Below are 27,373 nucleotides of genomic sequence, written 5' to 3'. Positions count from 1 at the left end.
TTGGGTAAAAGTGCTGGTGTTTTGGAAAAGTAACAGTATTCTTTAGCCACTTCATGCAGCCTTGGTGGATTATTTCAGCGACGTAGCACCTCACCACACTCTTCAAAACCTAAACCGAGTTTTTTTCCATGCTCCATGTGTCCCTGTGGATCACACCCCATTCCCCTGTAGCGGATGTCTGGGTGACGCTGCCTTTGCCCCTCCTCTTCGGCCCTACACTTACCATTCACCGCCCGCGAAGGCTGTGCCCGGATATGGCGTGTAGCGCTCCAAGGGAGTTGGCTGCCCGCGGGCGTCTTCCCCCGTCCACCCCCAGCACGGCATTCCGAGCCTCTACCCGCAGGGCTGTAGTGGGCGTGCGGGTGAGTGACAGCCCCGGTGGTCGTTTAGCGAAGTGTTCAGGGAAAGAGTTTGATGCAGAGGGTGAGCGCCGTGATTATCAGGTGCAGCCTGAGACGAGGGTGGGTTGCCGAGGGACCTGTGACTGGCGGTGTTAAGGCCGGAGATGGAGGGAGGTTTATTTAATAGAGGGGTCTCCAGGGAGTGCGTCGTTGTGAGCCTCGGACAGGGTTCCTGGAAGGGGGTGATATCGATTGGGTCAGTCCTTTGTTCCCGGCTCTTGGGGGTCTCTCCAGTGCGTGCAGACTGACAGAGAGCTCAGTCAATCAGAGGCCCGTCAGTCCAACCCCGCAGTTAGAAGCCAGCATCGCAAGACAGGAGTTCTTCTCAAACTAAGGGGCCACGCGATGCTAGCCTGCAAATACAACACCCCTGGAAATAGTGCTACCACCCTTGCTGCTAATCATACAGGCGGGCCACTACATCTCTCTCACTGCACTTATTTCGAACAGCCCCGTATACTGTACACCAGTGATTCCCAAACTGGGGTCCGCGGGCCCCCAGGGGTCCGTGACACATTTCCAGGGGGTCCGTAGGCAACAGTTTTATACTCTTAAAAGGACAGAAAAGTTTCTTGTATAATTAGCAGCTTTCCAGCAACAATAAAAGTGTCAAGATAATGCCAGTGATTAATGTACCTGCTGGAGCGTGAGGAGAGTTTTGTTCAGTGGCAGCTTTGACTTAACTAGTGTAGTGCAGAGGGTTAATGTGCCTACTGCAAAGAATGTGTAACATGCATTTTAAAAAGCAGTATTTTATGTGCATAGGTTCGTGGTTACTGCTTTTGTCACAGAGATTATTTTGTTACTGTGCACTGTATAAGTGACAGTCGTAATGTAGCAGAGGGACCTATAAACTGTCATCAAAGAGCTGCTTGCAAACTGCATGGTACCAGTTAGTAACTTATGTTTTTTTCCCAGTTATTCATTATCCTGATGCTGCTAAAAAGATTTATTTGGGTGGGAATACATTTTTAATGTTAAAGTCAGAGCTAACCACTGTGTTATGTTCTGGATCCTGAGTTTGTGCTTTTCCAGACCAAGCACTCTTTAAACATTTTATATACACACTGATTTACATGTATGATTCAATGTCTCTATATGTGTGTGATGTAAAGTGCTCTGACATACTACAATGGTATGAGAGATGCTATAAAACAAATGAAATACTTGTGACAGAGGGGCTATTACTTCAATATAAAATACTAAGGGCCAGATGTAAAATCCGTTTTTATATGCGCGAACGGGTTCGCGAACCCGTTTGCGCTTGCAGAAACCTATTGAGCCATGTACATTGCCTATTTCGTGAGACGCAATTTGTTTGTGACTTGCTAAGTAGGTTTTGCAACTTGCTATTTGGAAGGGGCATTCCCTTCCAAATAGCGAGTCTCAAAACCATGTACAAATGTTTTGCGGTCCCAAAACACTCGCAATTACCACCTACTTCAAGTAGATGGTAATGGATTCGCAGGGGACCCCTTCCCTTTTGCAAATGCATGCAAAAGAATGTTTTAAGGGCAGGCAGTGGCCCAGGGACCTCTGCCTGCCCTTAGAAAATTAAAGGAAAACGTAATTTTCTTTTTTTTTTTTAAATGCATGGTAAACGGGCTGCATTTTTTAAAAACTGCTTTATTTAAAAGCAGTCCCAGACATGGTGGCCTGCAGAGCCCAGCAGGCCACCATACCTTTGAGGGCTGCCATTCCCAATGGGCTCGCAAATATTAACGAACGTCGCAATTTGCGAACCCATTGGGAATCCCAAACAGTGTTAAACACACTGTTGTACATTTCATTTAGCGACTCGCAATTTGCCACTCGCAATGTGTCGCCAATTGCGAGGTGCTAAATGAAATGGTCGTATATCTGGCCCCAATATCCTTAGAACTTTGAGTATTTGTTTTGTGTGCACACGTGTGTATTTTTTTCAAATTACTGTTTTAAAATTTGACATTTAACTCATACAAATTTCTTGGGGGTCCCTGGCTTCCAGTGGTGACTCAATGGGGGTCCTCCGGAGTCAAAAGTTTGGGAACCACTGCTGTACACCATTACAGAAAAGGGGGTGGTGATGAACAGAGTGCCTGAATTAAGCAGACCACTCTTACCCAGTCCAAAGATCAGGGCTTGATCCATCACCGTTTTTTAGCTCACTGCACCATCCCAGCTCAGAACTTGGCTATATGCAAATTAGTCTGTTCCTGTCCCAGTGAATGATGGGAACAGGGCAAACCAAACTACCAAGCCAATTTTTATACTGGGAATGAAACAAGCTTCCGGGGACCGGTTTCTGCCATTTCAGGCGTCGTCGGCCCGGCTTGCTTGAATCCTGATGGTGCAATGAGCAAGGGACTCACATCTGAGTATACCCTTCCACGCTTATGGTGGACAAAATGATTCAGAAAAGGGGGTGATGGATCAAGCCCTGATCTTTGGACTGGGTAAGAGTGGTCTGCTTAATTCAGACACTCTGTTCATCACCACCCCCTTTTCTGAAACGTTTTTGGCCACTATAGGTGTGGCAGGGTATACTCAGACATGAGTCCCTTGCTCACTGCTCCATCAGGATTCAAGCAAGCCGGGCCGACGAGGCTGCAATGCCAGAAACCGGTCCCCGGTAGCTTGTCTCCTTTCTGGTGAAGAATTGGCTTGGTAGTTTGGTCTGCCCTGTTCCCATGATGCACTGGGCCAGGGACAGACTAATTTGCATATAGCCAGGTTCTGAGCTGGGATGGGGCAGTGAGCTAAATAACGGTGATGGATCAAGCCCTGATCTTTGGACTGGGTAAGAGTGGTCTGCTTAATTCAGACACTCTGTTCATCACCACCCCCTTTTCTGAATCGTTTTTGGCCACTATAGGTGTGGCAGGGTATACTCAGACATGAGTCCCTTGCTCACTGCTCCATCAGGATTCAAGCAAGCCGGGCCGACGAGGCTGCAATGCCAGAAACCGGTCCCCGGTAGCTTGTCTCCTTTCTGGTGAAGAATTGGCTTGGTAGTATGGTCTGCCCTGTTCCCATGATGCACTGGGCCAGGGACAGACTAATTTGCATATAGCCAGGTTCTGAGCTGGGATGGGGCAGTGAGCTAAATAATGGTGACGGATCAAGCCCTGATCTTTGGACTGGGTAAGAGTGGTCTGCTTAATTCAGACACTCTGTTCATCACCACCCCCTTTTCTGAATCGTTTTTGGCCACTATAGGTGTGGCAGGGTATACTCAGACATGAGTCCCTTGCTCAGTGCTCCATCAGGATTCAAGCAAGCCGGGCCGACGAGGCTGCAATGCCAGAAACCGGTCCCCGGTAGCTTGTCTCCTTTCTGGTGAAGAATTGGCTTGGTAGTTTGGTCTGCCCTGTTCCCATGATGCACTGGGCCAGGGACAGACTAATTTGCATATAGCCAGGTTCTGAGCTGGGATGGGGCAGTGAGCTAAATAACGGTGATGGATCAAGCCCTGATCTTTGGACTGGGTAAGAGTGGTCTGCTTAATTCAGACACTCTGTTCATCACCACCCCCTTTTCTGAATCGTTTTTGGCCACTATAGGTGTGGCAGGGTATACTCAGACATGAGTCCCTTGCTCACTGCTCCATCAGGATTCAAGCAAGCCGGGCCGACGAGGCTGCAATGCCAGAAACCGGTCCCGGTAGCTTGTCTCCTTTCTGGTGAAGAATTGGCTTGGTAGTTTGGTCTGCCCTGTTCCCATGATGCACTGGGCCAGGGACAGACTAATTTGCATATAGCCAGGTTCTGAGCTGGGAAGGGGCAGTGAGCTAAATAACGGTGATGGATCAAGCCCTGATCTTTGGACTGGGTAAGAGTGGTCTGCTTAATTCAGACACTCTGTTCATCACCACCCCCTTTTCTGAATCGTACACCATTACAAGCAATAACATCTCCATCTGAAAATACCCCCGCTGTGCACGGCACCAGCAGCCTATTAGTAACCCCCACTTCAGATGGTGCCAGTAGCCACTACACCGCCCACTGTTGCAAAAGATACCTGCTAAACAGCTCACCGTTGCAGACGGCCCTAGTAGCCTAATTTTCAAATGATGCCAGCCGACCCTGTATACCCCGACGCTGTAAATGGCAACAACTCCTGCACATACCGCAGCTGTAAATGGTGCTAGCAGCTCATACATACCCCACTGAATAAAATTATGTTAGCAGTCCCCACACATTCTGCCGCTGCAGATGCTGCTAGCAGTTCCCACGTATCCATTTGACGCAATTAGTGATAGCTGTCACTATTACACTCCCCTTCATATTGTAAATATCTCTGTTTCACCCGCCTTAGCAGCTCCCCCATACCACTACACCTTGCAATTATTTAGGTCTAAAACCCCTCTAGTCACCCCTCTGCAAATATACCCAGAACTTCCTTTTCGGTAACATTCTCCATAGGGGCAAGCACCTTCCGTTCTTAAAAAAGGAAGCAAATATTTCTGTCGCACAGCAAATAGGACTAGCAGGCCTTTCGAATTTGGCCCTCCTGCGACACCCCGCACCAACGACCTCATCTGCACAGATCGAACCCGCAACTTTCTAGGTTTCAATGTGGCCAGATGCCTCTGCCCTCAACTCTCATGCCCACAGCAATCAATCAATCAATGAATCAATCCATTTCTAGAGCGTGCTACATACCCGTGAGGATCTCAAGGCGCGGGGGGGGGGGGGAGTGTGCTACTGATCGAAGAGCCAGGTCTTGAGAAGTCTTCTGAAGGCCAGCAGGTCCTGGGTCTGTCGTAGCTGGTGGGAAGAGTTTTCCAGGTCTTGGCGGCGAGGTAGGAGAAGGTTCTGCCACCGGCTGTGGCTTTCCGGATACGAGGAACTGTGGCGAGGGCGTGCGGTTGGCTGAGCGGAGGCTTCGGGTGGGGGTGTAGAAGCTGAGTCGGTTGTTGAGGTATGTGGGTCCAGTGTTGTGTAGGGCTTTGTGTGCGTGGATGAGGAGTTTGAAGGTGATCCTCTTGCTGAAGGGGAGCCAGTGTAGGCCTCTCAGGTGGGGTGTGATGTGGCTGCGTCGGGGGACGTCGAGGATCAGTCGTGCTGAGGCGTTCTGGATTCGTTGTAGTCGTCTCAGGAGCTTGGTTGTTGTTCCTGAGTAGAGAGTGTTCCCGTAGTCGAGTCTGCTGGTGACGAGGGCCTCGGTGACGTTTTTTCTTGCGTCGGGGGGATCAATTTGAAGATCCTGCGGCGCATTCGGAGGGTGTTGAAGCAGGACGCAGAAACGGCGTTGACTTGCCTGGTCATGGAGAAGGTGAAGTCGAGGATGACTCCCAGGTTGCGTGCGTGGTCTGGGGGTTCCGGGGCTGTGCCTAGCGATGTGGGCCCAGGCCGATGGGGTGGGTCTGAGAATGAGTACCTCCGTCTTGTCTGAATTCAGCTTTAGTCTGCTGTCCTTCATCCAGTCGGCTACGGCCTTCATTCCTTTGTGGAGGTTGGCTTTGGCGGTGTGGGGGTCTTCGGTGAGGGATATGATGATATGATCAGCTGGGTGTCTTCGGCGTAGGAGATGTTGTTGAGGTTGTGTTGTCGTGAGACGTGGGCGAGCGGTGCCATGTAGATATTGAACAGCGTCGGGCTGAGGGAGGATCCTTGTGGGACGCCGCTTTTTGAGCGGAAGGGTGGGAGGCGGACGCTCTGGGTTCTGCCGGAGAGGATGTGGTCCAGGCCAGGGCCTTCCCTTTGATTCCGGCGTCATGGAGGCGTGCTGATAGGGTTCGGTGGCAGACTTTGTCAAAGGCTGCTGATAGGTCCAGGAGGATGAGGGCGGCTGTGAAGGCACGGTAGCGCAGAGCTCTGATTTGGGATGGTCTTTTGTATTGACGGGATGACCAATTTACCTCTTTTGTGCATTTAACTCCAAGGTCCTCTAGCTTCCGAGGTTTACTCCAAGTGCTTGTAGAGGAACTTGAACTCAGGTACTCTATGCTACAATTAAATGCAGTGAATACATTCAGTGTCCTTTGTGGCAGGCATCTTTATAGTTCCTGTATGAAAGTAGGACCGTTTTTATTAGAACGAGGAAAGAAACCAAGAAAGCCCTTGGTTATTTGTGGGGTCCAGGCCTACAAAAATAACACTGGTTGTCATGGCAAATATTAGTGCCCAAAGAAAGGTTGGTGTACTCGGCTGTTTTGATGAACATTCTGGTTTTCAGTGAGCTCTGTTTACTATATACCTAAACATGCATATTTGTGTTTAGTTTAAGTGATGGCGACGTTGAACGTATTCTTTTACACTGGTCCGATAGCGAATTTAGAGACAGTGAAAATGCATCAGCACAAAATGGTGCGCATCCTGATGCTAGGTTGAATCATTTTGTGGCAAGAGTTTTTTTTGTTTGTTAGTCCTGAGTTAAGAATCCATACGTTTCTGTGCCACACGGTGAATTTTAAGTCCCCCACCTCCCCCCTGAGGTTTTAGTGTCCTCTTTGTTGAACAGCTCAAAACATGTTTATGTTCAGTGTGGTGTTGCCTCGCGCCGCTCCAAGCAGGTGTTGAGGACTAAGGTGCCCACTGCGGCCGCTCGCCGGGAAGTGCAGCACCTTAAGGAGCAACTGCAGGCTTCTTACCATTTCCCTCTGTGATGTGCTCACCCTGTGTGCTTCTTCCCACTTCCCTCTGTGATGTGCTCACCCTGTGTGCTTCTTCTCACTTCCCTCTGTGATGTGCTTACCCTGTGTGCTTCTTCCCACTTCCCGCTGTGATGTGCTCACCCTGTGTGCTTCTTCTCACTTCCCTCCGTGATGTGCTCACCCTGTGTGCTTCTTCTCCATTTCCCTCTGATAGAGCGCGCAGGTCACCCGTCTATAATTAACCAAGATATTCACCTAGGCCCATAAACAATTTTAATCCCAACTATTTAGAACAGGTAACCTGGGCACTGACTATCAGATATTGATATTTTACTAGGTCCTATACCTTGACTTACACTCCTGGTCACTGGTATCCGTAGACCTGTGGGATCAGGGAGTTAGCATACATAGGGTATGGTAGCAATACAATAATATGCACTCATATAATAACCACAGACTCGAGAAGTTTCAAAAACCTTTATCTAATTCTCTTCCAAAGTCGTAAGCCAAAGGTTTACAGCAAGCAAGCTATCAATAATCAGAATCATGAATAGCGTGTAACTATGCAAAAGATATATTATGCCAACCATTTAGATTTCTAAAGGAAAGGGAGCATACTGTAATGAGCTCACAGAAATCAGACTTGAAATGGTGTTTTCTAAAGGACGGGGTAAATAAGGGACATGCTAGAAGTCACAGTTTAATCGCTAATAACGGGTGGGTAAAAGATGAGAACACAAATTAATATGACGACACTGATTTAACCATGAAGCTATAGTGAAGGTAATAAAGTGGAACACGCTAATAATTCAGAGCAACCACTTTAGTTCATCTAAAGGAGGGTAAAGAAAAGGTACATCTATATTTTATGAACTGTTCTTTATCTTCACTTCTAAAGGATAGGAGAAAATTGGGTCATGCTAGATTAACAAGAATCACGATTTAATAATATCTCACAGGAGGGGGAGAGAAAAAGGATCATATGCAAATATGACTTTAGCAAGATTCAGGGAGGGTAAGAAAAGGACGCAAATGTACTATTTGTTTCCCACACAGGTTTATATTTACCTAGAACGGTGCGAAGACCAACCATGGCCACGGGTCAGTTAAGAGGACAGAAGAAACCCCAAGGAATGAAGTTGCCAGTAGGCCAGCCGGTGCAGTATAGAAATTCAGGACAGGGTAGACCAGATTTGGATCAGAACCGGACCACCGAAAGTTGAGACCAGCACCCGCAGTTCAGTTGCAACGCCTGCGCTACCCCCTCTCTGCAGCTATCAGTCAGAACCCCGATTGGGTTATCGATTTCCCCAGCAAAGTGCTTCGCCAAGCACTTAAGGTCCCAGAACGCCGATTGGGTCAACGAATCTTCTGACAGAGTGCTCGGCAGCACCTCTGTTCTCGATCAGCTATTGAGTGCTTTGGGTCAGTGACAGGTCAGCTATTCGGACAAGTCGGACAATTTCTCTAGCTAAACCTCTGCTAATTATACTATTTTCCAGGTCAGTGTACCACCTCCCAATGTTGCAAGTGTAAGGATCCCCAATTTCGATTTGACAAGAGAGGAGGAGAGGTCGACACACCACCTACATTTTGTTACTTCAGCAATGAATATTAATTTTTACGTTCCCGTCCATCATTTTCAGGTTCACATTACATCTGCATTTCACTTCACAATGGTCGCTTTATTAATAAATACATTGTAATTCAACAGGTACACTCTGGCTTCTTCGACTGAGGGGAGAGGTCAGCTTCCCAGGCGCATCTTGGCTGTCTCTTGTCTTGGCTTGGTTTCAATGACAGATGACTTCAGCCCTCCTCTTGTAGAGTGCCGTGTGCAAAAGGATTTTCAAAATGGGGTATTCCCGTCCCTCCGGCCCAAAGATTATGATACATGAAAAGTAAAAGGAAACAGTTTTAGAGCACGGAATAAATGATTTTACTGTATACCATGAACTTCTACTCTATACCCATTACTTTATAATAAACTATAGTATAAGGATTCAGCAGAAGGAACAGCTTAGCAAAAGCAGCAATGCAAGCTTCTCGCATGTGAGAACACAAAGCAGCCATCTTAATTCTAATGCGCAGATGCGAACAGCTTCCCTCCAAAACTGCGAGTACGTCACGTCACATGGGTATGACTGACGCATGTGCAGTAGAAATTTCCGCGTAGCAGTAGCCATTTTATTTGAAAGTGTATTAGGATTAGAAAACACATAAGCAAGCTTCACTCGGACACCCAGTATGTAGGGAAAAGGGAAGTTTTAGAAGGACAAACATGTTGGTTATGTATTAATACTGTTATGCGAGGTTCTTGAATACGAGCAAGTCGCTTTATGTGCGAATCCTTGCTCCATCAATTCCCTCTTTGATGATATTTTATATCATCACAATTAATGGAACCAGATGCCAACTTCTCACATTTCACCCATCTCAATCTCTTCGAACTTTCTATTTTGCTTTTTCTCAGCATTTTTATCAGGATGAGAATTTTTCATTTTCTCATAAATCTGGTTATTCAATTCTTCTAATTCGAGCTCCTCAATATTCCTTTTTACTCCTCGCTTATTCATAGAATATATTCATAGAATATTTCTTTTTGTGTTTTCGACACTTGCAGCAAATTATTATTATGAACACTAGTAGACCTATTCCCGCTATTGGCATCAGTATTTTGCTCACAAAACTCTTACCTAAATTAGAAAACCAACTACCTACGGCGGAGACCCCATCAGTAAGTCTCTTCCAAGCTCTTTTTCCAAATTTGTAATATTTCTCACATACCCTTTAATTTCCACACTTCCGTCTGGTATGTAAGTGCAACAATGTTGCGCTTTCAACATTCTGCAGACTCCGCCCTCTTTTGCCAATAACGTGTCAAGAGCAAGTCGATTTTGTAAAACCGTTGATCTAATCGCAACCAATTCGGTATTGACCATCAGGAAACCTCCAGCAGTGTCAGTTGATAACCGATCTACTACTGTAGACAATTTGCAGATTCTGTGTGTATTCAAAGCCACTCCCACTGTAGGTATCAATGTACTAAAAATATCACCTACTATTTCACCAACACTTTCCCTTTTACTCCCATACCAATGGTCGGGCAATTTGAAATAAGCCTTGTTCCCACATATATAATAGATTCCAGGAAACACAGGCTCTGACCCATCTTTGAAACCCCAACCCCCAATTACCTTGTAATTGTGCTCGCACTCACTGGAACCAATGAATATATTGTTATAATAACTGGTTCTTTCTCTTTGAAGACAAAGTTTCCCCTTCTTTTCGAAATCCAGCAACATAGCAGCATTAGCCCCACCATTTGAGGTGCTCCCTATGCTTTCAGCCTATTTAGAAGTTTTCTGATTTTTGTCATTTGCTTTCCTTTGTAAAAGTTTTCTTCTTTTCTCTACCATGTTCAGAAACATTTTCTCCTTTTCGTGTAATGAACAGGTTAAATTATTCTTGTGTGCGTCATGTATATTTATTTTACCTATAGTTAGAAAATATTCACTTATGTATTTTGCTACATCTCTAGTTGTATATACAGGGTTCAGGTTTCTTCACACAGGAAGTTCAGAAAATATCACATCTAGATTAGAATAGTAATACTGTAATGGTCCTCTTTTGTAAAATAGGCTAGCTAAAACACTGCAGGAAATTCCATAAGTTAGGGCAAATGGTGGTACGTCACACCCTCAGCTACCGAGGTAGGCAGCTTCATACAGACATAACAGTCGTCTATTTCCATAGCTTCTACATAATGTACTAACAGGTTTGCAAAAACATTTAAATTAGTTCTGTTCTTGATTTTATTATAATGTAGTCCTTCCTCATCTGGTGCTTCTAAGTCTAATTTTGTTTGTCTAAGCTCTCTCTTGTATATCTACTCTTTGTGGTGTGTCTCTAATTTGTAGCTCTTCAGTATCTTTTGGCAATTGATTAGTATTGTACAGGTTTGTGTCTTTACTCATCATGTAAGGAATAGTTATTGTTAGTCCTATCTAAAGTATAAGTACTATTGCTATACTACATAAACAAACTTTACAGCATGTTTTTAAACAACCTCGTTTTGGTCTTCCATTAACAGAAGAATCAGCCATTTTGACTTAAAGGAGATTCGACCCCTCTTTGTATCTTTTACACAGCCTCTTTTACCCTGTGTGGATTTCAGGTCGGTCTCACTTCTTCGTCAGTCTGATCAGTAATCAATTCTTCATCACTTCCGTCACTTATTTCCAAATTTTCAAAATCTTCCAACACAAAATAAGTTCATTCAGGGCTTTGATATTTATTATTCAGTCTTTTTATTCGTGAACTCCTTCTTCTGGTTTGTATCACAGGTAGGTCTACTTGACTTGAGACTTCATTCACCTGTTCAGGTTCTTCGTTGATTGTTTTTAGTCGCGGTCTTAGTCTTTTGACAAATCTAGGCACCTTGTCTCCTTTTCTGAGTCTTTTAACTGGCACTGTGTCTTGGCCCTCTTCAAATGTTCTTTTATTTTCATTCTGTTGTGGCACATTGATTTCAGGATCTTCTTCTGTTTTCCTCCCTATCTGACTAGGTCCAGGTCTTATTTCAGTTTATTCTGCCTGGTCACTAAACTGGCCTTGTTCAGGTATATGCTGGATTTAACTTTGGTCTGTTTCTTTTTCTTCTTCCTGAACACAATTTTCTATTCCTACATGGTCCTGTTCAAGCTCTTCGAACTTTTGATTTTCTTCCGCTTGAACTTCTGCCCTAGTTTCTATCTGTCCCTCTTCTGGCTCAGGAGTTTTTGGAGGTGTATCGATTTACTGCTTCACTCGGACACCCAGTATGTAGGGAAAAGGGATGTTTTAGTAGGACATACATGTTGGTTATGTATTAATACTGTTATTCGAGGTTCTTGAATTCGAGCAAGTCGCTTTATGTGCGAATCCTTGCTCCATCACCTCCATGTGCTCACCCTCTGTGCTTCTTTCCACTTCCCTCTGTGATGTGCTCTCCCTGTGTGCTCCCTCCCTACTTTCCTCCGTCATGTGCTCACCCTGTGTGCTTTCTACCCACTTCCCTCTGTGATTTGCTCACCCTTGTTTGCTTCCTCCCCACTTTCCTCTGTGATGTGCTCACCCATGTGTGATCCTCCCCACTTTGATTACGTGAAAGTCATTTGCTTTGCTAATGGTATTGTATAGCAAAGCAAATGGCTTTAACTTAATCAAAGCCGAGACCTATTGCATTTTTAATGCTTGTTCTATCATATGGCCGTATGAAATAGGAACCACACTAATTCCTCCGGAAGCAGTAAAAAAAACTCAGTGTGGTTTGATACTATCTTTGAGACATCATATCACACAAGCAGTGACAAAACATACACGTTTCCATCTCTTTTTACTTAGAAGGATTCTACTGCAACTCTTATTTATTCAACACATCAAATTTAGCAGGGTATTGGTATTGTTAAAACTACATAACAGCAACATTGTCGACGCCACAGCACAAAAGAAAGAAATATTCTAACTGCAGAACCAAGCAGCCAAAATGTGTTTTACCCTAAAGAAATCTTCTCATATTGCACAGGGCTTAAAAACTGAAATCGGCTGATCACTGGAGGGGTGAGGGGGGATTTCGGGTGGGGCTAGTGCCCCATCTGTAAATTTCTTGGACCCCCTTTCCCTGTGCCCCACTCCAGGGTGTCAGCAGCAGCCAGCAAAAACAAATACTGCCTTCTCAGCCTGGCAACAGCGATGTTGTTCCTCTTTATATTTCTCGTTTTATGTACTATTGCATTTCCTAAGAGTGTTTGCTTTTTCATAGATGTTGTTTTTACGTAGTTTTTTTTCATGCAACACATTATTCATGCATAGTCCGTACAGTAAAAAGAGTTGCCTCAATGTATCTGTGCGAGTTCAGGTTGTTGGTGGGTGTTTATAACTGTCCACGATTGTGAGCTGTGGAGTTCTGTTCGAAGGCAGTGTGAATTTCTTATGGTGCCTGTTAGTGGATTATAAAGCGGCATTTATATGCTCATCGAATACGTGGCTCTCTGGAGAGTACACAGGGCAATGGTCAGATGTGCCAAGTGTAATTGTGATTCGATGCAGAAGTGTGTGAGGAACGCACACAGCGGTCAACATTTTGACAGTGAAAGTTAAAGAAAATGTAGTGTGCAGAGATGAGTGGATATGCGTGCGGGCGTGGCGAAGTGAATGAAATGCAGGGAAGTACTTGCAGGAGAGACTGAAAAGATTGTGTTGAAGAAGAAAGAGATGAGGTGTGAGATATCAGATGTAGTGTAACAGAAATAATGAGGAGACAAAGGACGTGAGTGTCTAACCTAGAGTCTGCTGTCCATTGTCAGCTTGCAGCGGCTCAGAGAATTAAAGCCACAATTCTCTGTAACATTCATGAAAACTCAGGCTGGTCAAAGACCAAGATTATTATTATTATTATGCGTTCTTATATAGCGCTCCATTGCCCGTAGGCATCTCAGCGCTTGCCTTGGGAACCCGTCCTTGCTTTTCCCTGTGAGATACCCGTACTGGGCATCCCCAAGGTGAAAGCCGTAGTGGAGATTAAGCAGGCTAATGCCCAGAGCTGCAGAGTGTGAACCCGTGATTCGAGTAGGCACCGAAACGAGAATTATCGAGTCCGTAGATAATTGGGCTCAAGACCCTGCCGCGTCGGGAATTGAACCCTGGTACCGGGTCTGACCTCTGCTTCAGGGTCTGCCTCCTCTAACCAGTGAGCCACACTTTTCCACTAATGGCCTTAGTCTCTGTTTCTATACTACACCTTCCTTGTACCTTGAGGCCTAGTAATGTAAACCTGCTTACACACGTCAGACTGAGTCTCAAGCTTCAAGGAGGTAGATCTGTCGCCATTTTGGGAGGCGAGCACCAGAACGCTTTGTCCCCAGATGAGGATAATCAACCAAATTTGCCTGCATTTGAGAAAAGCTGAAAACCATCTTCTTCAATGAAGCCTTTGGTAACAACGACAAAACCATTGCAACAACTTTCCCCTCTAAATAAAGGGGCAGGGTTCCACTGAGCAGCCGTGGACGGTAAGGGAGTACCTGCCGGAGCGGTGACGTGGGGAGGGGGAGGGGCAGGGTGGGGGTTAGTAATGTATGGATTATGGAGGTTTGCAGGTAAGTAAACATTTAAATAAATCAAACGAATTTCGTTGCGCGCACTGCATCTCCAAATGCAATGCAGTGCGCGCAACGAAATTCGTTTGATTTATTTAAATGTTTACTTACCTGCAAACCTCCATTATCCATACATTACTAACCCCCACCCTGTTCCTCCCCCTCCCCCTCGGTACTCCCCTACCGACCGCGGCTGCCACTGAGTGTATTTCAGCTCTAACTAAAGATCATCTGAAAATCACTTATAAAACCCGAAAGAACAACAGCTTTGGTCATTGCATAACCTAGTACTTGACATCAACTAGCATCCAGTGCTAATTTGTCACAAATCAGCATGTAAAACAATTGAAGATAATTAAGGTATCTTTATATGCATACTAACAATCATAAACTTGAATATTATCATTTTAATGGCTCCAGCTCTTTGGTGTTGGGCGAAGCTCCAGCTCTTGGGTGTAACTCAGTATGAAAAAGCCACATTCTGGCCCTGATTCACAAAGGTAAACTTACACTTTTGTGCAAGTTTACAATATTTTGCAATTCACAAATCAATTTTACGAGTAGTATCTTTGTGACAACCTAACTTTTTCTGTGCGTAATCTTCACACCACAGTGGTAAAGATACTATTCATAAAATTGCACTGTGAATTGCAAAAAGTGAATTGCAAAAAGTTGTAAACTTACAGAAAAGTATAAGTTTACCTTTGTAAATCAGGCCCATAGTCTGCAAATCCCTAATTGCCTTTGTGACTTTTGAAAAGTATGAAGCAGCATCTCTTCAGGTTCTAGTTCTGCTGACTCCAGGCCAGGGGTCTCCAACCTCTTCCGTAATGAGAGCTACTTTTGATCAATAGAAATCATCTTGAGCACCAAATATAACTTTTACAGTGTCACCACCTCACACATGGTCACCAAATTATGTTTATAAGTGTGCACACTTCAACTACGAATCTTGCAGCCCAACTGGAGGTACTCTGCTCTTCCTACCCAGAAAGAGTGTGATTTGCAGTGCCGGGTCCCACTTCTGTAAGGCCTTTGCTGCATGGTGATTTGTTATGATTAAGACTCCCTGATTTCTGTTTTTACTGATTTCTACATATAAAAACAGGCAGAAAACCATGTATTTTCCCGATTGTATTTTTGTTTAAATGTGGGTAAAAACAGAAAGTAGGTTGGTTTTTGAGTGATTGTATGTTTTTGTCAGTCATGACTGTGATCCAGTGCTGGGCCAACCTCTTACCATTGATTATCCAATGGGTCTTTTCTTTGTCGACTGAGAGGTAAAGGGAGTTTGCAATAGTCAAACACATCTAATTACCAGCGTAATCCATCTGGCTACACAATGAGAACTAGGAATCCGAGAATAAAGTTAAAAGGCTTTATTGCAAGTTAACAGTCAGGATAATGTAAATTAATCTCAATACCATGCTGTAGAGAGACAGAACAACAACGGAATAACCAAACCTCCTGAAGGATTTCAAGCCATCAGCATGAGACAAACAAGAAGTTCTGTAACAGTAATACATAAAATTATCAGTAGAATCTGGTTCTCAGAGAAGAGTCTCGGATCCTCTCTCTTAAATATGAGTAATGGTCACAGTCATTTATTTTAGAGTCTAAACCACCAAGGGTGATGAAATCTAGGGGTCTCAAAACGTTGAAATGAAAAAACATTAGTGCACACGTTTATATACACCTTTTTCATTTCTGAAGTAAAGGCATTTTAATAGTGTGAGGATAATTTTATCCCTCTAAAGACTACATTTCATTTTAATAAGGTTAAGGCATACAGTGTATATGAATTTATAGTTGTACTGTGAATTCACTTCAGTACTAAATTTAAGTCCAACACTTTAAATTAATAACGTTAGGACACACAAAATATGTAGGGCTAAGTGTGCATATATATTGTGTATTTGTGATGTGTAAGGGTGGAACCAAAATTAAACTACCCCGACTGCCAGGCTAATAGCTGTGCGGATTGACATGTAAGGATGTTAAAAAAAGAAATACATTTTAGGAATGAGCCTTAAAAAGCATTAGATGCGCTCAAGGTTGATACTAATATTTCAATATTTTCGTGTGAGTGTATTCATGTATAAGCTGTGGGTGTTCACATCATTGAAATCTGTCTGGAATGCAAGAAAGTGTGTACATTTATTAGATAAATAAATATGGTAAAATGCTGGTTTCAGCTTTAATTTTTTCACAAAACCAAAAATAAAAGATGGAAAAATACCAGTACAATTGGCAAAATGTAGAAATTGATAAATACAGATGTAAATGTAAAACAAATAGGTATCATAAAACTGGGAGCACTAGTTAAGATGCAAGCTTCATTCTGTTGATCACATAGGGGCCAATTCACAGAACTAATCTGAGATAAAATCCTAAACTTACTACTTTTGGTTTTCACAGAAGGCATTTAGTAGTAGTAAAGTTAGGACTCCTAACTTTACTACTACTAAATGCCTTTTGTGAATACCGAAAGTCGTAAAGTTAGGATTTTGTCTCAGTTTAGTAGTAGTAAAGTTAGGAGTCCTAACTTTAATACTACTAAATGCCTTCTGTGTAAATAGCAAAAGTAGTAAGTTTGGGATTTTAGCTCAGATTGGTTCTGTGAATCAGCCCCATTGTGAGTGTGCTTGAGCATAGTACTTTGGGTTTGATTAGACTGGCTGCCACTTCTAGGTCTACATCTTAGAGCGGCTGACTCCTGCACCTAACAGACAGCAGCAAGGCATGTTTCAGTTTCACTAAATTATGTGTTAGGCTATGCTCCATATCAAAAAGCTACCTATAGGCATTAGTAATTCCCAAGGTACCTATTGGGGACCCCTGCTCCAGGCCACAGATCTCAGTGCTTCATCTATATTTTCCTAGTACTCCTTCGGGGTCTCCAGTGATAAGGCAATAGGGACCATCGGATCTAGTGCTCCAGTTCCTGGACTTACCTTACAATTCTTTCTGCAGTATCTGGTGGAAGATCAAGATCCAAATCAGATTAGTTAGTTATGGATTCAGTCTGCATGCTTCTCAAAGATTTTGCAGTGTCACACTGTAAGGAAATGAGTGTGTTACATGATGTGCTTGTGAGACCTTGCCGTATAATACACTTATGACACCATCTTGAGTCCAATCAAGCTCGTTTGCGAAGCCTTATCTCAATCCTGGGTAGCTGTGGCTTCGAACAGGCAGGCTTAAACAAAAAAAAAGTGAAAAGCTTTTAGGATTACCAAACCAATTAAATAAGAAAGTCACACTAAACAAAAAGAATCTAACACCTATTTACACAAATAGATCTTATTTTTACGAATTTTCAGACATCTAAATGTACAAAATCGACTGGACAGCTTCAGAGATATAGATTTTTAAGTAAAATGTAAATCATAGCTTTCCACTCCCAAATGCAAACAAGCATCGGTAATTGCCACAGTTAGTGGAAACTTTGGTAACTTTGTAAAACTTTTATAAAGCTGTTTTTAGAGGCCAAATCCAGCAGGGAGGAGGTCAAGGGGGCTAGTAAGGATTTGTAATACAGTTACTTTGTCACCAAAAGCAATATCAAGTCCAGTTTCAGGCTCTATGGGCGAACCGCCATAGTCTTCAATGGAGTGATCCTGATGAAAGAGATGCAGGATGCTGAAGATGCATAAGATGCTGTGAGTGCTGTCTGGTCGACGGGGGGGGGAGGGACTTCTTGGGGCTACATCTTGGTTCAGAGTCTTGGTGGGTCGACTTTGGCCTAAGGGGTGCTGTCCCTCGAAGTCTTCATGGGTCCAGCAAAATACATATATAGTGCAGTTTGGTCACCTGAGATACATATTAACCTTCCCCAAAGGGACACACAACCAGTGTTTCCCTTTGGGGAAGGTTAATATGTATCTCAGGTGACCAAACTGCACTTCGATAACTCTCCTGGACCATTGAGGGTGTCAAAGACTTTTTGACACTGGTCAGTCCAGATAACTTTTCTGGGTTGCTTTAAGTTCTGTAAGTGATGGCACTATGGTAGCACAGCCTTTGACAAACTGTTCATAGTAACCAGTCAGGCCAAGAAAGTCTCTGACTTGGGTTTGGATCTTAGGAGCCCTCCAAGCCAGAATTGTCTGAATTTTGGGTTGGAGAGGTTGTATATGGCCTCCACCTACTTGGTGGCCGAAGTACACAACTAACCATGCTCTATCTGGCACCTACATACCTTGAAGCACTTCCTTGAGGTGGACCAGGTGACCCTTCCAGGTGGAACTAAATACAGCAAGATCATCTAGATATGCTGAACTGAAACCTTCAAAGCTTGAAAGAACTCTGGGGCATATCATCAAGAAACAGCATTAAAATGATCGCCGCTTTAGGAAACTGCTGCTAAAGCGGCGATAATGGGCTTGATAATATGCCCTTGTGAATTCCCATAGAAGCTCATGTTCTGGTGTGAACATGGGCTTCTATGGGAATTCTCAAAGGCATATTATCAAGAAACGGCGTTAAAATTCTCGCCGCTTTAGCGGCAGGAAACTGCTGCTAAAGCGGCAATAATGGGCTTGATAATATGCCCTTGTGAATTCCCATAGAAGCTCATGTACTGGTGTGAACATGGGCTTCTACGGGAATTCTCAAGGGCATATTATCAAGCCCATTATTGCCGCTTTAGCAGCAGTTTCCTGCCGCTAAAGCGGCGATAATTTTAATGCCCTTCTTGATAATATGCCCCTCTATTACACAATCCACAATATCTTGCTTGAGCTCCCAACCCCTTTTTACCAAACTTAGTGGACTTTTCACAATCAAAATACATGTTGGACTTTTAATATACAGCGCCGTGCCTTAGGACTCGATAGGCTTGCTGAATGGGTGACTTATAAATATTACAAAGGGCGGTTTGGCCTTTGCCATTAAACAGAAAAGTTGGGTTAGGAGTTAAAACTGCTTTACCAGTCTGCAATAGCAGGCTGGGAGACATGTTTTCACGTTGTCACATCCAGGGTGGCACAATAGGTGCTGCCGTCTTGGTGGGACACTTTAACTTACAGGCAATGGGTACCCATATACTAATTGTATATAACCCAATCAAACATGAGAATAAGAGCACTGTCACTGATGTGTGGTTGGCAGGCCTCAGTGCACTCTGAGAGTAAAAAAAACAGCAGCATCAGTCCTAACCTTTGGGTGTGATCACGTGAAAAGAGGCATTTACTTTCACACACCTAAAGACTACATTTGAGTGCAGTGCACCAACTTTTATGAAGTGTTACAACGCTAAGATCTAAGGGGCATATTACCAACCAATAGAGATAATTTTTGTCTCTAACTTGTTTAGAGACAAAATTTATCGCCGCACATCGGCGATTTTTATCGCAGATAAACCTTGCAATTAGCAAGGTTTATCGCAAATGCGATAAAAAACGGCCGCAATGCATGAATTTCGCTGAAAAGTCAGCGATATTCATGCATCATCGAGCAAATGCTCTTAGCCATGTTATCCACCTCCCATTGGTTAACATGGCTAAGAACTGCTCAGGGCAGGTGTTAGCTTTTGGAGATATTCGCGCTTAGCGCGAATATCTCCAAAAGTTGGTAATAGGAGATAGCGATGTTAGCGACTGTTTCCAGTCGCTAACATCTTGGCACGCCCACTTTGCATGTCATTAGTGATAAATATCACTGACATGCAAAGCGGGGCCCAAGATGGTCGCTATCTCCTATTAGCTGTCGCTAACGGGTGTTAGCGACAGCTTTGTAATAGGGAGATAATTTTATCTCCGCTTTCTTGGCTTTTAAAGCCAAAAGAGCGGAGATAAAGCCCCTTGATAATATACCCCTAAGTCTTTTGTTGCAGCATTTAAAACTGCTGTAGACACTTGTTTTAAATCATATTATTTTTAGACTTTGATCTTATGTTTAGTGAAGATTCCAGCACTACCAACGTTATTGCATTGCACCAAGAAGCGCTTCAGAACTCCAGCATTGAGTTTTTTGCCTCTGTGTGTTGTATAATGCATATAGATGAAAAGGAAATGCCAAAACCTACCTCCGTGTGTACAAGTATAGGTCAATGTATCTGTGTAACGTTTTATTCATATTATTTCAGTAGTAGTTTTACCAGACCTGTGTTAACCTTGCTTGTATTATGTTTACAGAGCAATCAAATGTTCATAGACAACTTGTACTGAGGACTGTGCTTTACAGAGAAGACTGAAGTTGCTTTTTTAGCAGGTATACCAGAGAGGGAATTCCAAGGTAAATTGTATAAATGTAGAACGATCTTCAGTGAGGTAATGATTGCTGAATCACATGTTGCCTTACACTATGTAGCTATCTTACAACCTAAGCATCATATCCAGTACACAGTATGTGACCAAACTGTAAACTCATAACATCAACAAGACCGATTTGGACCGAGCAGCATAAGAGGCATTTTTGCTTTCCGTCCCTCTCATTCCTTTTACCTCCTGCTCACTTGTGGTACTTTGTGGTGGTATTTGCAAGTGAGTGAAAAAGTGATGGATCTAAGTCATGCCTGCAAGACCGGAGATGGCATCATACAGGTTAGTATGTCACCCCCTGACACATATCACACTGTGTGCATTCAATTAAGATTTATAAAGAACTCCAGCCACTGGCGGCAACTGAGAATTTCAGAGAATTTGTGAGAAAAGAGTTTTAAACAATCATTTTACTTTTGCATAGTTTCACTAGGAGTTTATTCTAACTTGTCGCTGTGATCAAGTACTTCTAGGTTTCAAACAAATGAAGTTAGGCGCAATTAAAGTGCGGCTTCTTGCCAACACAAATTTGTGGAAAGGTTTGTAAGTCAACCATTTTTCCTATGAAGATTAGACATTTACAATGTACAGCTATATGGGCCAAGGTAAGTATTTTGATCCAAATCCGTACTCTGACAGAAAGATAATTTAGTTTCTGTGGCACCCAAATCATGCCTGGTCTCTTTCCAGGTTCGCATGCTAATATATGGAAACCAAACACTAAATGTGATGGGTAGAATGTCTAAAATAATCTCTGCCATCACAGTTTTGCTCGCTATGTCTCTCTAGACAGATATATGCCGTATGCAATTGAGAGTTGGTGCTGTTCCAGGAGAAACAGTCAAGCCAGACCCCTGCAGACATGAACACAAGCAATAAGAACAGCCTGATTCAGCATCAGTCGGAACGGATGAGCAAACCCACACATAATGCATTTGATTAATTCATACTGGTCCATACGCTGATAGAGGCCACCACAAAGAAATGTTACGTAGCCACGAACATAAAAATTCACTTGACATGCCTCAAGCAATAAGCAGGTAAACTAACCACCAAAAAGGCAATTAGCTAGGGTTGGAGTTAGATCAGTTTTGCTCCTAAAAACTTAACTTTACACATTCATGGGTAATTTTAATTTGGAATACACGTCAGAGGCTCTTTGTCTCTTCTTGAACTCTGCAAAGAAGCTAAAGTCCTCTCTCTTCAATTAACCAAACTTTCCTAGGAAAGGCTGGGCATTCACACCTGCTCAGCGTCAAGATATTCTTGCAGGTAATAGTGCACGTTACAAATACTCATAACATAACATAATATATTGTTCAACATAGCAATTTCTTCAATTGAGACATCAACAAAGAGAATTTTCTTTTTTTTTAATTTCTTCTCAGGAAAGCATAAAATACAGTAAGCCAGAAACAAGCAATCGATATCGTAGCAAATCGAAGAAAAGGGGCATACAAGTCTGGACCCCTCTTATTGAACAATAGAATAGTTGGATTTTCCTGTACCTTGTATTATAACAAAGAGACATTTTACTGAGGAGTCTGTAGACACTTTAATAGAAAGGGATTATCTCATTATTTGCTTTGTTACCAACTGCATTATGATGAATAAAATATGTTGTCACAAAACTAATCCACTCTCCTCTGAAGGTTAACAAGCAATGGTTCAGCTGTCGCCGAAAACTAAATACATCACTGGAAGCCATGCTTTTGTCAGTTAAAGTTGAAGATAGTTGATGCCGGCCATACTGATTAGCTTATAATGGTCCAGCCTAATTTTGGTGAGTTACATTTTCAGAATGGGGTCATGGATTGCCTCTTGCCTATGTAGACATTCCTAAGTAGTTTTTTTAGCTGTTTTAAATGTGAATTTAACCATGTGTTGGCCAATCAGTGTTTTATTGGTCCATCTTCTGGGTGCAAACATGTCATTACTCCAACATCCTGCTCTGCAGATAACTCATATTACTCACCAAGGGAGACTACTCAAACCAATAGGAACAAAAACAAAGGCCTATAAAAAGAAGTCACCTGTCAATAATGAGGGGGATATATGTCCCTGCAGTCAGAGCCAGCTGCACACAGCCAAAGGACTACCACAGTCGTCTTGGAGTCACAGGATTGGTGAAGGGTCTTGCTGCAGACCTGGGGCCAGATGTAGGTAAAAAATATTTACTGATCCTTAATTACCGAATTTTACCGATTCGGTAAATAAGAATCGGTAAATAAGAAGGGGGGGTATGTAGGAACATCCAGATGTTCCAATTACCGATTCGGTAAGAATCGGTAAATTTTGAATCTGTAATTACCGATCGGTAAATACCGATCGGTATTTCCCGCGTCGGCCAGCAACCAAAAGTGAAACTCAACACAACAGCCAATCAGGTGCAACCACCCTCCCCCTTCCTGGCAGGAAGTGTGCACACAGGCAGCTGCAACTAATTAGAAGGTTCTGGAAAGGCAGTTGGAGCAGAGAGACTGGGAGCAGCAGCAGCAGCAGGCAGAGCTTGTGAATTGAGAACACCTTAAAATGGAAAGCAGCAGGGAAAGTGAGCAGGCAGAAAGGAAAAGGAAACTTAAGTTCAGTAGTACTGAATTACAGGTGCTTGTTGAGGAGGTGGTCAAGGTACACCACAGACTTTTTGGAATACTGTCCCTCACTGTGGCAGAATCCACAAAAAGGAAAATATGGCTGGACATCCTAGATAAAGTGAATGCTGTGGGAGTGACCACCAGAGTGACAGAAGACTTAAAGAAGAGGTTCTATGACCTAAGGAGCCTCACAAAGAAAAAATTGGCTGATCGCCACAAACAGTCACAGAAAACAGGTGGAGGAAAGAACACAGCACCCCCACTCACCGAGCTTGAGGAGCTGGTAGCCACAACCCTGGAGTCTGAAAGTGTCCATGGACTGGGAGAAGTGGACAGCTCGGCTAAATCTGCAAAAACAAAAGGTAAGATGCATGCACAGCAATCCCCCTCCCACCCCCATCCATCCCTCACCCCTTGCAGCTCAGTTACCCCAGTCCCATGGTGTGTGTGCAAAACTGTAGCAATGCATTATGGTACATGTAGTCAGTCTTTGACAGAACATGTGACATAGCACTGTAACCAACAAGTAATTTAAATGTTTGCAGACAAAATGAAGGGCAGGCAGCATGTTCAAAGTGCAAATTGATATGTTTAATTGTAGTGGCTGTGACACATTAGCACCTAGCTGATATGTGCCCATATGTCCACAGGTCACACATCCAGAAGGCAGTCCGAGGAGGCAGAAGGCACGGCACCCCAGAGGGATGACAGTCAGGATCCAGGGCCCAGTGCATCCCAGGACACAGGGGTTCCGAGTGGGCAGCCACCCTCCCAAGCAACAGACATCAGTGAGGAAATGCATGGATCCCCAATTCCCTCACAGTCACCACTATTGGTGTCATCACCAGAAATGCCTGCATCCCTTGAATTGGTAACACCTGTTGCACACCCTAGCAGGAGGCATGTTGTTTCCCCACTGCTGCAAATGGAGATAGGTGCTGAGGAAATGGTGGGTGTAGAGTCACATGACTTGTCTGAGGCTGACATCACTGCCACACTGCAGCCCGGCACAGAGCCTGTACCACCTACCACTAGAAGGCGCACAGTCCAAGGAAGGGGTGCAGGTGCACGTGGGGAGGGGTCCAGTGTCTTCCAAGGCCTGGAGGGATCGATGGTCAGGATACAGAGGATGCAGGGCAAGGGCATCATGGCCTGTCAGAGACAAATGAGAAACATGAACATTAACATTCAGGACATTGGCAAGGGCATACAAGAGCTTGTGGAGGTGAACAAGTGCATGGCAACAGGCATACAGCAACTGTGCACTAAACTTGACTCTGAAATTGCTGCAAGGCGCAGGGACAAGCAGCGAGCACAGAGAGCAGAGAAATCCTTACACCGCCTGGCAACAGCCACATCCCTGCTATGCAGGCGTAGCATCAATAGCCAGGAAGTCCTGACTAATAATACCAACCAGTTAACAAGGGGCATAGCTGGAATGACTGGTGCGCTGGAGGCCCTACTCAATGCACAAAGTGCACGAAGTTCTGCTCTTGACGTGCCGGACAGTGAACCTAGCACCAGTAGGAGCAGCACAGCTAGCCCACATGGTGTTGAGCCAAGGAGGGCGACAGGGTGAGGCTACAGGCCAAACGCCCAGTGTACAGGCTGAGCCACAAACACCTGGCAGTGCAAAGCGTGGCCGAAAATGAACATTTTTTACTATGGCCTACTGCCTGTGGACATTTGTTTATTTAGTTGTTAAAGTTACATTTGCACATTTGTGCCATTTAAACAAGCCTAGTGACAATATGCAACTATGGTGGGTGGCTTCAAGACCTGTCTGAGTGTGTTTGCTCACTGTGAGCATTGATGTCAAATGCTTACTGTTGCTCTTTTTTTCTTTACCATCTGTGTATGAAACCTAAATAAACAGAAGCTTGTGCTTTGACTATAGCTCAGTGTCTTCACTTACTCAGAAATAGTTGCGTGTAATCTCCTCACGTCTGTATCTGCCATCACTTGGTGTTGACACTCCTGCAGGATGTCTTTCAGGCACAGCATTGTCGTCGTCGTGATCCTCATAGTCACTTAACTCCACCTCAGTCCCCTTCTTAACAGCCAGATTGTGCAACATGGCACAGGCAGCAATGATCTTACAGCATGTGATGGGGGTATACTGCCTTGCACCTCCACTCTTGTGCAGGCATCTAAACCTGCTCTTCCAAATTCCAAATGTTCTCTCAACAACATTGCGTGTGCGCTTGTGTGCCCGGTTGTACCTCCTTTGGCTGGGTGTTGAGGGGTTGAGGTAGGGGGTTAGTATGAATGAGCGAAGGGCATATGCACTGTCTCCTGGAAAGAAAAGGGAATAATTTACTCACATGCATACATGTACTGCTAATTGCAATAGGTCTAATAGGTGTTGCACACTGTGTCTTACCTAGGAGGTAGCCTTCACCAAATTCCCCTGCAGTCAGCCGTTCATAGATGCCACTGTTCTGAAATATATATGAATCATGGGTACTTCCCGGGAATTTTGCTACAAGGTCTGTGATGTAGTGCTTAGCATTGCAAATCACCTGCACGTTGATGGTGTGGGTTGATTTCCTATTGCGGTAAATGTATTCTGTGGCAGCAGGGGGACAAATGGGGATGTGTGTGCCATCAATGCATCCGATGATATGGGGAAATCCTGCCATCTGGTAGAAGTCCGATTTGGTTTGAACCAGTTCAGCATGGGTGGATGGAAAAGAAATGTAATGGTCCATCCTGTGCAACATGGCGTCAAGGAATCTGTGAAAAAACCTTGAGAGGCTGCTCTGGGTCACCCCTCCCACCGCAGCAACCACGCTCTGGTAGCTCCCTGACGCCAGCAGGTGGATGCTGCACAGCACCTGTACATGTGCTGGTATTGCATGTGCCCTTGGGGTGGGGTGCTCCAACAGAGGTTTGAGGTCCCTGATGAGCTCCATGATGGTGTCTGGAGCCAACCTGTACCTTTGCACAATCTCTTCCTCTGTGAGCATGAACAGGTTCACCCTCTGCCTGTAGACCTGCTCCTGTCTCAGCCATTCCCTCTCTCCTTCCTCCTGTAGCCGTAGCCGTCTTGCAATTACATAGAATGCCGCCATTTTGCAAACAGAATTGCATTTTGGGTCCTTTTTTATAGGCTGTACCTGGTTAACACCTGATTTGAATCCATGGTAAATACCGACTCTTAAATACCGATTTGGGCCCAAAATCGGTATTTCAGAGCCTCCCTACATCTCAAACTTCAATTTTACCTATTCTTAATTACCGAATCGGTATTTTACCGATCGGTAAAGTTACCGATCGGTAACTTTGCCGATCGGTAACTTTACCGATCGGTAACTTTACCGATCGGTAACTTTACCGATCGGGAACTTTACCGATCGGTAACTTTACCGATTCGGGAAATTTACCGATTCGGCCTATTTTCTGTCACCTACATGCCGATCTCCAAATACCGGTCGGTAACGGCCGAATTCGGCCGTTTCCGACCGGTATTTGGCTACCTACATCTGGCCCCTGGTCCCGTACCCAGTGCCCATAGCACACCTCCATAGCCTGTGCACTCTGGGCTAGAAGCCAAGGGAACTGGTACAAGGCAGACTGTAGAGCAGGCCTTATGCCCAAAGAGCACCGCTCATGGCCAAAGCCTATATACAGGCAATTTGTTGGCATGCCCACAGCTGTCACCAGAAACATCAACCCATCACAAGATCTGTGCAACACCTCTCAAAATTCTTCTATAGCAAAATCACAACCATATACAGGAACTTCCCCACATAACCGGACCCCCTGATCCACTCCAGAAGTCTCCCGGGGAAGAAGGAAGTCAACACAATCACAACATGGGGCACCATTAGCACAGAGCAAACCTTAACAATCATGATGACCATTTATTCAGAGGGACCAGCGGACCCCTGTACCCACTATGCCTTTGTCAAAGGAGCAATCTCTATCATAGAGGCCCTCACCCCTATCCTCAACACCTCCATCAGGATAACAACCTTCCCGGAACCAGGAAAACTCACAGCCGTCAATGCCCTCCTCAAGAAATCAATGGCTGACCCAACCAAACTCACCTATTACTGATTGATATCCCTCCTTCTCTACCCAGCCAAAGTCCTGGGAAAAGCCATTAACAAGCACCTCTCCAACCACCTAACCAAACACCAGCTACTTTACACCACACAATCAGGTTTCAGACCCAACCACAGCTTGGAAACCACCCTTATACCATCAACAGATGACATCCGGACAATCCTCGACAGGAGGACACCTTAGCACTCATCCTTCAAGACCTATCAGCATACATCAACACTGTTTGCCATTGCATCCTTATCCTACGACTCCATGAACCAGGCATCCAAGGACTTACCCTCTAATGGATATGCTCCTTCCTCACCGAAAGAACCCAAACCATCAACAT

At 44.3% G+C, this 27,373-nt stretch overlaps 1 protein-coding gene across 1 annotated transcript in view; it reads left to right on the top strand.

Annotated features, from left to right (window-relative positions):
• The window catches only part of LOC144820348 (uncharacterized), a 33,568-nt gene extending 9,015 nt beyond the window's left edge, over nt 1-24,553 (top strand). Inside the window, exons 2-3 of the mRNA XM_078677913.1 lie at nt 23,088-23,336; nt 23,625-24,553. Coding sequence (XP_078534039.1) covers nt 23,088-23,336; nt 23,625-24,553 — 1,178 coding nt within the window. The remainder of the gene's footprint in view (nt 1-23,087; nt 23,337-23,624) is intronic.
• The last annotated feature ends 2,820 nt before the right edge of the window (nt 24,554-27,373 follow it).

Source organism: Lissotriton helveticus, chromosome 2_1 (assembly GCF_964261635.1).
Source record: "Lissotriton helveticus chromosome 2_1, aLisHel1.1, whole genome shotgun sequence".
In the NCBI taxonomy this organism is placed as follows: domain Eukaryota; kingdom Metazoa; phylum Chordata; class Amphibia; order Caudata; family Salamandridae; genus Lissotriton; species Lissotriton helveticus.
The sequence above is the reverse complement of the archived record's forward strand: the minus strand, read 5'-3'. Positions and strand labels throughout refer to the sequence as shown.